The following is a 13,460-nucleotide window of genomic DNA, read 5'->3' on the forward strand; positions in this document are numbered from 1 at the left end:
TGGCCGCCTCAGCATTCCATGGGTAAAAAATACTGCTAGAAATCCGTACTCATTGTTGGAAGAGAGAACCAAATTTAGGAGCAGTGATACACTGGTTTATCGTACCCAATATTTGCAGGGCAGGTTGCAGTGCACAGAGAGGCCCTTTGAGCTCATTGACAGTGTAGAGAAGAGAAGCCACAGGTTGTGGTTAGACTAATCACAAGTCCAAACAGGAGCTTTAGGACCACTCTCTCAGAGTTAACATGGGGGATTGTAAGGGATAAATTAATTCCCAGTCTAGAATGGCCATCCTGAGGATGGTGGTGAGGGGAAAATGGGCCACACGTGATGTAGATCCCTGGCAGCGTCAACCTCTGTGATGTTTTTAAAGACCTTCCCTTCATTTAAGGACATAAGTCAAGTTCCCACACACACATACCCTCTGGTGTAGTACGTATACTACCGTAAAGCACCACCAGGTACTATTCATGAGTTTGGTGTATCTGTCCCAAAGCAAAGCAGTCATTCCTTCCCTTTCATATTGGTGAAGGCCCCATCTAGCCAGCTGTCTGTCTTGCCGCTACAGGTAATTAACGCTGCTGAAGAGATTGCAGATTAAAGCACAAGTGAGAGAGCCTGCAATTTTTCTAAAGTCTTAACAAACCACATTTCAGAAGAGGAGTTTGCATCTGACAGAACAAATTTGGATGGAATGTTTTTTTTCCTTAATTTACTTTTTTTAGAATTTTCCACAATGATGAAAACAAAACAAAGATTGCTTCCTTTCTTTACTCCAGCGTCAGCCTGGGCAGATGTGGGATTGGTACAGATTCTTGGTCTGTGGTAGCTACTCAGTAATTGGGGTGCTCTCAATGCTGCCAGTGATACCGGATCCATTCATTCACTCACTGGTCTTAATCCTTCCTTTGTTAATTCATTAGTCCACTCTATAATTTATCTTATTCAGAAAAGGATATGAGATAACTAAAGCAACTCTCTGATGTAGGGGAGCGTTACTGGTTTTAATAGATTAAGATGCTCATTATTAACACTATGCATTTGATCTCTTCAGTCCCTGAGTTCTCTTAAAACTTTGCTCCCATAAAACCTTCATTTAGATTTTCAAAATGTGACCAAATGAGCATTTCCTTTAAAAAAGTGACACTTAAAATGTTTGGCGTTTATAAGTATGATCACTCTGTCCCATGTCACTGAATCCCTTGCAGCTAACTTGGGCTAAACTCATTTTCGTTGGAAGCGTTACTGTTTTTCCCTGTGATAACCAGCCCACAGAGTTATAGAGTGCCAACCTGCTTATTCCACATGCTATGGATGTGTTACCCCCATATTAGTTTGGTAGCACTGCTGTACTAATACCACAGGCTAGGTGGCTTAAGCAGCAGACTTTTGTTCTCTCAGAGTTCTGGAGGCTGGAAGTCTAAGATCGAGGTGTCAGCAAGGGTTGGTTTCTCCTGAGGCCTCTCCCCTTGGCTTATGGATGGCTGTCTTTTCCTTGTGTCTTCACATGGTCTTCTTTCTGTGTGCATACATGCCTGGTATCTCTTTATAAGCCCAAATTTTCTCGTCTTATAAGGACACCAGTCTGTTGGATTAGGGCCCACCCTAATGGCTTCACTGGAACTCAGTCACCTCCTTAAGGATCCTTTCTCCAGATAGCATCACATTCCCAGGAACTATGGGTTATCTTGTCAACATGTGGATTTTGAGAGGGACAGAATTCAGCCCATTACACCTCCTGTCTACTAAGTTTAAAACATTTTGCTTAAACAACAACAAACCCTGGGTATCTAGAAATTAGGAGAACAAGAGCCTGCAGAATAGACCAGTTAAGTTGAAAGTGTGTATATATGTGCCAAATTCGGAAAGATACACGTTATGGTATCATAGCTTATCTCATTTTGTTTCCGTTTTTACTTCCTCAGTGTTGGAGTTTCCAGATCAAAAGATGTGCCACCATTTGGCCCACCGATTCCCAAAGGTGTAACTTTTCCAAAGTCAGCCGTGTTCCGGGACTTCCTTTTAGCCAAAGTAATCAACGCAGAGAATGCAGCCCATAAATCGGAAAAGTTTCGAGCAATGGCCACTCGAACGAGGCAAGAGTACTTGAAAGATCTGGCGGAGAACTTTGTCACAACTGCCACTGTGGATACCTCTGTGAAGTTCAGCTTCATTACACTGGGTGCAAAGAAAAAGGAGAAAGTAAAGCCAAGGAAGGATGCCCACTTGTTCAGCATTGGAGCCATCATGTGGCACGTGATAGCACGGGACTTCGGCCAGTCTGCTGACATTGAATGTCTTCTCGGGATTTCCAATGAGTTCATCATGTTGATTGAAAAGGATTCCAAGAATGTTGTATTTAACTGTTCCTGCCGGGATGTTATTGGGTGGACATCTGGATTAATGAGTATCAAAGTGTTTTATGAAAGAGGAGAATGTGTCCTCCTGTCCTCGGTAGACAACTGTGCTGAAGATATCAGGGAAATTGTTCAGCGATTAGTAGTAAGTACATGTTTTCTATTTTCCCTTATGTTTTCAATTCCAGATTCAAAATAACTTTCACTGGGGAAATCCTACCATGATTATAGCAATTAGGGAATGCATTACTATTTCTTACAGATACAGGGCTTAATTTCAAATGCTGGGTCCTTTTGAGGAGTTGTTGAATACATGAACAGTGGAGAAGCAACCATCATAAATTGATTGGAAGAGTTAAGCCAACCTGCAAAAGAGAACATTGAGATGTATTTTAGCAGCATTTGAAGGAAAAACAGAATTATCTGGGTAGAATGTCTGTTTATGGAGGCTGACATAACATACCTTCCCAGTGGGTAATTAACAGCAGAATTGCTGTTGAGTGTATGAATGATGAGTCCTATTTGCAGTTCAACCCTGCATGTTTATACAGCAGGTATTTTTGTGTAATGTGCCAGATTAAATATATTATTAATCTTAGAGCCACTGTTTCTTAAGGAAGTTTTTCAGAATTACACATTAATTTAGAAAGGCTTTTAAAAAGTCAGACCTAAAAAAGATTTTTGTGTATGTGATTTTTAGTGCAAAACCCTTGTATTTTATCTATGGTGTTCAGTAGTCATATTTCTGCTCCCAATTTTAACAAAGTAAGAATTAGATTTTAGTTTGAGCATATAAAATAAAGTAGTAAGAATACATCAAACTATTTCCAGTTTTTATTTTTGGTAATATAAGAAAAAAACATGCTTTGACAGTAGAATTTCTTGTGTGTATATCTTCCCCCAAAAGGGATGTTATTTTTTTTTTTTTTTAATTAGAAAAGGTTTAGTTCACTATGGATCATGAAAAAAGGAGAAATTATATCCATTCCTTGTCCCCTTTCCTCCCACCAAATATAAATTACCCTTTTGTTGTTACAGACCATGTATAAGAGAAGGTAAAATCAGGGCAGTGTCTGCTGGCCTCGGAAAAGTAATTTCATTATTTGTGGAGACTGTTTACGGTAAAGGGCCTCAGTATGTTCAACAGTATTATCAGGTATATGTGTGCAAGCCTAGATAAGGGGTTTGGGGTGATTAAGTAAATGATTAAATGCCTAGAGAATTGACTTGAGTTATACTGATGAGTCTCTGGATGCATTGTGCTTTTGCTAATTGCAAATACTTCTTTTCAGCATATCCACCAAATCATTATAATCTGTGCTTCTGAAAGTACAACACAAATACCACTTCACCAACCACGAAAATGTACTTTCCCTGGATATTTACACAGGGGCTCTTATACATTTGCTATTCCATGGACCCCATCCTATTTTGCTAGAAAAGTGTATTGTCAGTGTGACCAAGATGCACAATATTACAAATCTATTTTAGGAATTATATTCTGTGTCTAGGATGACGTACAACATGAGCTATTGGAAGCAAGCCAACCAAAGACTGTTGAAGGGATTAGATCGTAAGTGTTGGTACAGGGTGGTAGTAACAGAAATGGGAAGAAAGAGAAGAATGCAGTCATCGTGGAGATGTTGGGAATGCCTGCCCGTTTGGCAGGTGGTTAACTCAGTGTCCATTCTCAGGTGGTGGAAAGTGGAACTAAAGGTGTCTGTCTTGCAGGTAACAGTACAGGAGGGGAATGAGAGTTTGTTCCTAGAGGGCCAGGCAGGGTTCACTTCCCAGATGTGCACCCCGTGCAGTTGCTCAGGGACCCACTCTCAGAAGAGTTTGTGCTTGACTGAATGCTCTGCCATTGCCATCTTGAAATTCTTCATAATTTTTTCATAAGGAGCCTTGCATTTTGATTTTTCATGGGGCCCCACAAATTACATAGCCAGTCCTGGCTAGGAGACAACAGTTTTCGTGTGATAGTTGGGTCCATGGAGGAAGTCCAAATACATGGAGAACACCTTCCTTCAGACTTTGGGGATGTGAGGAAGCAATAAACAGAGGGGATAAAGAAATAGCAAAAAGACAAAGTAGAGGAGATGGCAGGTGACTGGAGGAAATGAGCAGGAGAGCCAGAGCTGGAGGACTCTGGAAAGGCTCAGCCAATAACTCTTCATTCTGATACATGGATGATAAATTTCACCTCATAATTGCATTGATATTTGAAAGAAGGCTGGGTACATGTTATGTGTCATCTTTTGATAGGATTGCTTAGAACAGAGTTGAAAAAGAAGAGAACAAGATGTATTTGTGTTGTGCGTATTACAGAACTACTTCTTCAAGTTTTAAGTTACTTCAGTTCATGACTTTAGAAATGTCAATATTCTAAAACGTCACCACTAACTAAAACCAGCAATCCCCTTTCTGCATTTTGCTGAGTCGTGAACTGTCATGGCTGTCTGGGAAAAGCTGATTGGCATTGTGTGCACTTGTGGTAACCATGGAAACATCAGACACTGGTGATACATGAACCAGCCCCAGTCCCACAGCTGTACTTACTGTCATAGGTCTTATTAAATAGGTATCTGTGTATTCAGAGCATGTTTCATAGAAATAGAACGTTTATTAAACTGAAACTTCATACATTGCCTCTGGGCTTTTGGGGATAGGAGTATGATACCTCCCAACTTGAAATTCCCACAGATGGGTGATGTCATAGTCATCAGATGATATTTAATGAGCCCATGTTTTTCTTTCATTGCATGTAAACTATGCTCAGTGAGTGCTTTTGAAGACTACATTAGTGGTGCTTTAATGTACCAGTTGGGATGCAAACCACCATTCTTCTTTCATGTTCCTTTTTGTGGGACTGCTGTTGACTCTCTCTCACTCTTGAGTAAGGTACATACACTGGGGCTTCCTCTGCTTGGGGCTGCCCTCAGCCCCAGGAGACAGGCCCAGTGGAGGAGAGGCAGCCCATAGGCCCAGAGGGACTCTCTGCTGCCTGCCAGAGCACCATCCTGCACACTTGTCTTGTGAACAGATGGCCAAGGAGTCTGGCTGGCCTGCCCCCGCCGTGGATCTGAATGGTCCTCACCACTCGGGCAAGCACAGACAAGGACCCTAGGGGACAGAACCCTCCACAGTATGTCCCCAGGGCTGGTGTGTAGAGAACATTTAGAGTTTTCTTAAAGCTCTGACTTTCTGCGTTTGCCCTTCCTGAACCTCAGAGTGGGCTTTTAAGCGTTGGCTTTCAAGTGTTTTGGGGTGTTTTTCTTTAAATTGTCTAATGATTTTTAGTGCTTGCTGACTGAAACTTGTAATGGTCTCCAAAATCTTTACGTTTTACATCGCAAAAATCCATCTAGAACAATGGGATTTATATGCTTAAAAGCTAAGTCACTTGACACAATAAAGGAAAAAGGGGAATTATCTCAGTCCATCTGAAGCTCCCAAGCTCTGGGTCAGTGACATCTAAGAAAGCGGGACACCTGTATCAAGAATAGATTTGACTTAGAATGAAGAATGAAACCATTGTTGTGCTTCTATTATTTTCTTTGCACTTGATGCTAATGTTAATTGTGATCAGCTCTGAACTTAAATGTGTCCTGGTCTTGTCACTTGGACAGTTTAAGGAAAAGGCAGAGAGAGATGGGCTGGGCTGTGAGGGCCCAAGGGAGAGGGCTGGCATGAAGGCCCGTACGTGCACCTTTGGTAGAGCCCCATGGCAGCTTGGGCAGGAAGGGCATCTCTAACAGTCTCCTTCCCCCTTAGATAGTGACGAGAGGCTGCGAGACTGTGGAAATGACCCTGAGGAGGAATGGGCTGGGCCAGCTTGGCTTCCATGTGAATTTTGAAGGAATTGTCGCAGATGTGGAACCTTTTGGCTTTGCCTGGAAGGCTGGCCTTCGCCAAGGGAGCCGCCTCGTGGAGATCTGCAAAGTCGCCGTGGCCACTCTGACACACGAGCAGATGATCGACCTGCTCCGCACTTCTGTGACTGTGAAGGTGGTCATCATCCAGCCCCACGACGACGGCTCCCCCCGAAGGTAAGGCGTGCCAGGCCCAAGTAATGCTCACTCCTCCTTCGCCTCTGTAGCAGGTGGCTGTCCTCACTGCCCCTGCAAGGTCCTCAGAAAATGCAGTCAAGTGCGTCTTCGTACAATGTTGTTGCGATGTCTCTCATTCGAGGAATTGAAAAGGAGCTTTAAAATATGTAATAAATGATAAAAAGTAATTTTCTAAGTGATTTATTGGGACATTGACTACATAAAAGCTGAGCTATTCTGAACTAACAGGAAGAGCACCTGCCTGGTTCCCCTGGACCAGTCAGACTTATATCTAAGAGCAAATAATTCTGCATCACAGCTCAGCCTTGAACACATTAAATAACCATTCAGTTAGAATATCCTCCCATAACATGAAGCCATTGATTATTTAAAAAATATTTAATAAACCAATACTTGTAGGTATGAAAGAATGTTGGAACAGCGCATGTACTCTGTGTGGTGAATACTCCATTCTCAATTGGAGCTTGAGAGATGTTGAACTGGTTCAGGGCGTTGTCATAAACTGCCACGAGAAATAGTTGAAAAGGAATGGCTAGACTTGGAAGGTTCAGAGGCAGATAGGTGGAGGGCTAGGATAAGAATGGGGTTAGAAAGCAATACTGTTCCATTACTAATAGAAAATAATCATGCCCAACATAAAATATTAGACCAAAAGGAAAAAGAATGCTAATTAAGAAGGAGCCATTCATTCAGGCTGTGGCCCACTACTTGTGGTAATGCATGACTGGTGGTAGTATCTAGAGCACCTTCTCTCTGTCTTCATTCCCAAATGGAGTTCCTACAGGCAGCCTTAAGAGCTCTGGCTTGTGAGAGACTAAGTATGCTTGGAATCCAGGAATTTGCTCTGTGGCCTGGGGCAACTCACACACTCTCTAAGTCTCACTTACTCTCTATAAGATGGGATGATTATATTGCCTACCTCCGACGATTTCAATGAAGATGAAATAAAGTAATGTATGTAAAGCACTTAGGACCTTTTAGCGTAATTACCCCACACATTTAATTTAAAAAAATAAAACTTTAGGCTGGGCCCTATGGCTCACACCTGTAATCCCAGCACTTTGGGAGGTCGAGGTGGGCAGATCGCTTGGGCCCAGGAGTTTGAGACCAGCCTGGGCAACATGGCAAAACCCCATCTCTTCAGAAAATACAAAAATTAGCCAGGTGCAGTGATGTGCATCTATAGTCCCAGCTACTCAGGAGGGGAAGGTAGGAGGATCCCTTGAGCCTGGGAGGTCAAGGCTACGGTGAGCTGAGATCGTGCCCCTGTACTCCAGCATGAGTGACAGAGTGAGACTGCATCTCAAATAATAATAAATAAAACTTTAGCATATTCATTTTAATTTCTTTCATATTAAAAAAGAAATTCTTATTATCCAAAGATAGTAGGCTTGTTGGGTCTACTTTCTGGACTTATTAACCTAGGTCATGCTCTCTCCTTTCTCTATCTCCTTTCTTCATCCTTTAAGCCAGCACTCTCCATTTGCACTTCTACTTCTGTGTCTGTACTGTTCAGAGCAGTAGCCACAAACCACAAGTGGCTATTACGTACATGAACTATAGTGCAACTTAGGAAACGAAATTTTCCTTTTAATTAATTTATATTTCATTGGCCACGTGTTGCTATTGGCTGCCGTATTGGATAGATCAGCTAAACCATGATCTCCTTTTAGGAAAAAAAGTTGCTTACACTGTCTTCCTCTATGGTTAATGTGCAAAATCTTGCAAAAATCTTTCTCTATTAGTTATCTTACCATTTGCCTCCAGCCTCACTTTCTGTGACCTTGTTTCCTGTGTTTGCCCAGTATGTTTATAAAATAAGGATTTAAGAAACTAAGATTTCTCTGTAGAGTATCAGTCCCATGTGAAGGTGTTTCTTATTGCCTTGCCTGATTCTGCCTGGTTGAATCTATCTGTTTTTCGAGAGTCCCATGAATCACATGTACTACTATGAGTCCAAAGAAAATAAAAAATTAATTTATTAAAAATGGGTCTTAGAAATAGCAAAAGGCAAATCCTTTAGACCTTAAAAGCTAAAGTACTATGTATGTAAAAATCTTTTATAGTAAATTTTCCAGCATTTGTTAGAAATTTTTTCATACAGTAAGATTTCTGTCTTCCTTAGTAGAAAAATAGATTTTTAATGCTTATGATAAGAATCCGTCTTTTATCTGCCTTTGTATCTTTTATCTGTCCTAGCAGCCGATTACTCTAGAATTGGACAAAAATGTTACCATGAGCTTCCTTTGGGTTAGAAAATAACATTTCTTGCCTATTTTTAGTTTTAGTTTACTGTTAGTAAGAAATTTTTAAAGCTTTCAAGAGATCTGTTTAATAAAAATGGTAAAGTTGTCGTTATATTTGGTATTTAGAAATATAATTTAGGAGAATAGAATTTTCTACGAAATATTGAATTGTTTTTCAGCTAAAACAAACAAAAACTACAATTTGAAAGTTCCAGCAGCTGTTATCTTTTTATCCAAGGACATGTTTTTCCTCTAAGGAGTCAGTTATCTGCCTTGGTCTATACATAATTAATTCTTTGTTTTAAATGCAAATTCTCTTATTGGAACTAGGCAAGATATTTATTTAAAGATTTTGCCCTTGCTTCCTAGGAGTCTCATTAATGTCATTCCCTAAACATACAGGGTTTTTTTTTTTTCCCAATTAATCTGTAATAACTGTCTTTTAACCTTAGCCAGAAGGATTAGAATTAGCTATTTGCCTAGCAGCAACGTTCCAAAATTGGCACACCCATCATCCACATTACTGCAAGTCGTGAAGGCTTTAAGCCTAGCCTGTATCATTTAAAACTCTTTCAATTCAGTTTTCCAGTTTTCTGTGAATCTGAATTTGTAAATTTTTAAATCCATATTTTTGTTAGTTTTGATTTGTTTTCTGCCTGCAACTGTCTGGGTGCCCTGATAAAAGTACTTGCTGTTGTCAGACAACCTCTTATAACCAGACACCACCCTTGCAATACCAGCCCTTTGCTTTTGACCGCAAGCGTAAGTATGAAATGTCATTTTCAGTTTCACCCTTGCACTCAGCATGTTTAGCCTTCTGCATTATTAGATTTGTTAAGAAACTGTAGAGGAGGGACTAAGGGGAAATGGGTAGCACTTCACTCATTTTAAAATTTAAAATACAAACCCTTTAAACCAAACAACCTTTAGTACCTTTAACCGTATAGTAACACATACCGGGATGTGCCTGAAGCTAAAGCTATACATTTGACTTGCAGCATGGAAAATGACCTCCATCTTTCTCAAACTGGCTCTTAGTGCTTGTCAGGGAGGAGGAATATTATTTAAATGGACATGTATATGCATGTATGTGTTTCTGTGTGTATGTGTGTATATATACATATACATTTTTTAAAGTAGTTTTTAACATAAACACTATGAAGACTGCAAAAATGGCCAAATTAAGGAATTACGAGATATTTTAGTCTCATAAGTGTTGTGAAAAATGCTTCGGTTCATTTTTGCCATTTATCAACTCCCATTTTTTTCCTACCAGGATATCACTGAGGACATCATTTGACATGGGAGCCCAGCTGCTCCTGTGGGCAGCATGAGCGGCCTGTCATTTAATAGACAGTATCTCTTGTCCTCAGGTCAAAAGGTGTTTGGTTTTGACTCAGAAGCTGCTGGATTAAATGCAGTCTTTAGTAGGAAAAGTGTTTATTAATATGTTGAATCCAAAGCCACCTGCGTTTTGAATTCCCAGAAAAGTATTTATGTTCAATCTAAAGCCACCTGTGTTTTGAAGTCCCCTTTGCCAGCCTAAGGGAGGTGACAGTCTAGCTTGTCCCTCAGCTTGAAAGGAAGTCAGAGCCATTTTTAGTTTTCCTTGTGGATTTGCAGGGAATGCTGAGCAGGGAGAATCCCCCTTGAGGGACACTTATTAACTGATCTCGTGCTGGGATTGGATCCTGGAGTGAATTCATATACAGTGGGAATGAGTGGCAAGAAGCAGTTTGGGAATAGCACTCTTCAAATGGAAATGAGGTTTGAAAGGGGAACCACGGTGTTTCTCAAGCAGACAGTCTCTGTGGCAAAGATGAAGAGTTGCTCGGGCCAGAAATGCTTAATTAAGATCTTTCTTGTTTTTGCAAGGGATAATTTACAGCCACTGGTATGGCCCAGCCTCTGGCCTTCAAAGGTGACTGACATTCTATCAGTGTCATTTGAAGGAAAGCATATCAGCCTAAAAGGCAGATATAAAGGAAGTAACAACTCATCAGAATTATGCATGAGTTGTTATATAATATGAGTGAATTTAGTAAATATGTCCAATAAATATGGAAATGAAATTCCTTGCTACAGTGCATCTGTTTTGTGTGAATTTTTTCATACTTTGTTGATATACTATCCAAGGCATTTTTCTATATAATGCAAAACAGTGGAAATTTTCTCATGTTATCATGAGTCTAAATTATTATTCTCTCATCATTCTATAAAATTAAAACTTTATGTCCTCATCTCCTGTTTTGCTGTCTGTTGCCTGATCATTCAACCCCCTGAAGTATGCAGAGAGGAGAATATGGAAATAGAAGGAAAACTCAATTTTGTCAGTTTAACAGTTTTTATTTTTGTATATATATCTACACATATACCTATATAAAATAAATGGTGGGCTGAAATCTGGACTCAAGTGAGCTTGCTTTTAAAAAAAAAAAATTTCCATGCTTTATTCCATTTATTATTCATTACAAAGCAAACTTTTTTTCTTTCCAGCTTTTAGGTTCAAGGGGTACATGTGCAGGTGTGTTACATGGGTAAATTACATGTTGTGGGGGTTGGGTGTACAGATAATTTTGTCACCCGGGTAATCAGCAAAGTTCCCAGCAGGTAATTTTTCCATCCCCACCCTTCTCTCACCCTTCACCCTCAAGTAGGCCCCAGTGTCTATTGTTCCTTTCTTTGTGTCCATGTGTGCTCAATGTTTAACTCCCGCTTGTGAGCAAGAACATGGCAGCATTTGGTTTTCTGTTCCCATGTTAATTTGCTTAGGATAATGGCCTCCAGCTCCACCCGTGTTGCAGCAAAAGACATGGTTTCAATTCTTTTTTGTGGCTGTGTAGTATTCCATGGTGTATATGCACCACATTTTCTTTATCCAGACCACTGTTGAACATCTAGGTGGATTCCATGTCTTTGTTGTTACAGTGCTGCAGAGAACATGTGCGTGCATGTGTCTCACGTGAGCTTTTGTGTTAGAGTTCCAACTTATTTGTATGGGTAATAAAAATCAGTTATGTCTGGTATTGTCTTATGGACCCTCCAGGAATGAATTTTGATGTGAAATGTGAAAACAATACAGAACAAAGGTAACCTAAAGTACAGTCCCTATTCTGAGTCCTCTGGCCAGTTCCTCCAATATAACGTTCAGATTGTTCTCTCACTCCCTAAAGTAAGAACACAGGATTATAGAATTGAAGGTCGATTGCCTTGCATTCACTCATTCACTCATTCATTCATTCATTCACTCATTCACTCACTCACTCTTAACTAGCTTGTGCCAGGAGCAGTGCTGAGCACTAGGGCTTTTAAAACGATAGGACAGATGTAATCTGACTTTCAAGGACTCCTTTTTGTCTTTCAGGCTTTCTAAAATGCCATAAGACTTATTCATATTTTAGCTATTTAAAAGTGATTTTTCTCAAACTATAGCAACAACTTACTACTTAATAATAAATGTCTCAAAGTAGTGTAGAAAACGCTGTCACCCTCTCCAATTAATAATCTACACTTTAGTGCCCCCGTGTTTTTTCATTTTGAATGCTGAGCTATTACCATCACAGTAAGAGGAATGCGTAGGGTGGTGGTAAAGCATGAGCATTGTGTTAGACCAGTAACCATCTCATGCTTGACAGGTTACACCGTGGCTACCATAGTGGACAGCCATTGGATGTTCTCCCCCATAGAAATACATTCTTCAGAAATCAGGCATCAGGTAGCTAGCTATTGAGAATCTTCTCTGTATACTTTTGAAGTATTACAGTGCAGTGTTGTTCCTGCTCTTAAGCTTTCTAAGAAACAAAGCAGTTGATTTTGGTAAGAACGTGCTGAGCTTCTGTCCAGTGCTCTGACAGGTACTGGAGATACAAAGACACCATCTGCCCCTGTGTCTGCTTCTCGTGAGGGAGGAAAAGGATGGAAGGAAGCTGATGAATTAGTCAGTGCCAGATAGCCTCACTTCCTATTTCATACGACACCTGTTCGATTCCTGACCTTTATAAGAGGGCTTGGTCAAGTGTGATTATGGTCCAGATGTCTCTCTTTCTACCTATTCTGGGTATCTCTCTGTTTCTATCTGTAAATTAAGGAGTTTGTTGAAAAGCAAATTACGATTTCATTTAGTGCCTATTTCATGGATGACACTGCCCTAACCTTTACAGTAAGTTATACTATGTGGTTATCTCCCTGTTGGAAGCCTTTGATTTTTTATGTACCAGAAAGAGTTTGTGATTCAAGTGAATGAGCATCAATTACCCCTATCACCTGGTTGGATAATTTGGAGTCTTTCAGCTATTAGCAGGCTATTAGCAAAACAGACATTAAAATGATTAAAATATCAGTGATTACTTTAATCCCTAGGGCTATAAAAGAATTCTTTTACAAAATGCATAATATTTAAAAAACATTTAATTTGTTTTAGAGGATCGGCTTTTGTTTCCAAAGATTCTTTTAGCACCTACTGAAAAATATGACATGGTGTAGGCTGCATTAACTGTTCTTTGATGGTTTTCTTTAAAAAAAAAAAAAAAATAGCCATGTGTTTTAGGAAGAGTCCTGAACTTAGAGTCAGAAGACCTGAGTTCCTTTGTGAACCCTATCTCTGATTAACTGTATCATCTTTCCAACCTCTGTAGCCCTTCTTCTGAAAAACGTAAATTTTCTTTGTACCTCACAAATTTTTGTGAAAGTCAAATGATGTATGTGGAATACTATAAAGTGCTACACATGCTAAGGTGGTGGATTGGAATTAAAGGATAGCATTGCAGTACTTTGTAAGGCTTTTCCTT

The 13,460-nt window shown here is 40.0% G+C and overlaps 1 protein-coding gene across 14 annotated transcripts in view; it reads left to right on the top strand.

Moving 5' to 3' along the window:
* Positions 1–13,460, top strand: part of SIPA1L2 (signal induced proliferation associated 1 like 2) — a 231,018-nt gene that overhangs the window by 162,044 nt on the left and 55,514 nt on the right. For all 14 annotated transcript variants that reach the window (XM_077998594.1, XM_077998606.1, XM_028849678.2 and 11 more), the window contains 2 exons: positions 1,926–2,502; positions 6,132–6,406. In XM_077998594.1, the coding sequence (XP_077854720.1) occupies positions 1,926–2,502; positions 6,132–6,406 (852 nt within the window). The remainder of the gene's footprint in view (positions 1–1,925; positions 2,503–6,131; positions 6,407–13,460) is intronic.

The sequence above is a fragment of the Macaca mulatta genome, chromosome 1 (genome assembly GCF_049350105.2).
Source record: "Macaca mulatta isolate MMU2019108-1 chromosome 1, T2T-MMU8v2.0, whole genome shotgun sequence".
In the NCBI taxonomy this organism is placed as follows: domain Eukaryota; kingdom Metazoa; phylum Chordata; class Mammalia; order Primates; family Cercopithecidae; genus Macaca; species Macaca mulatta.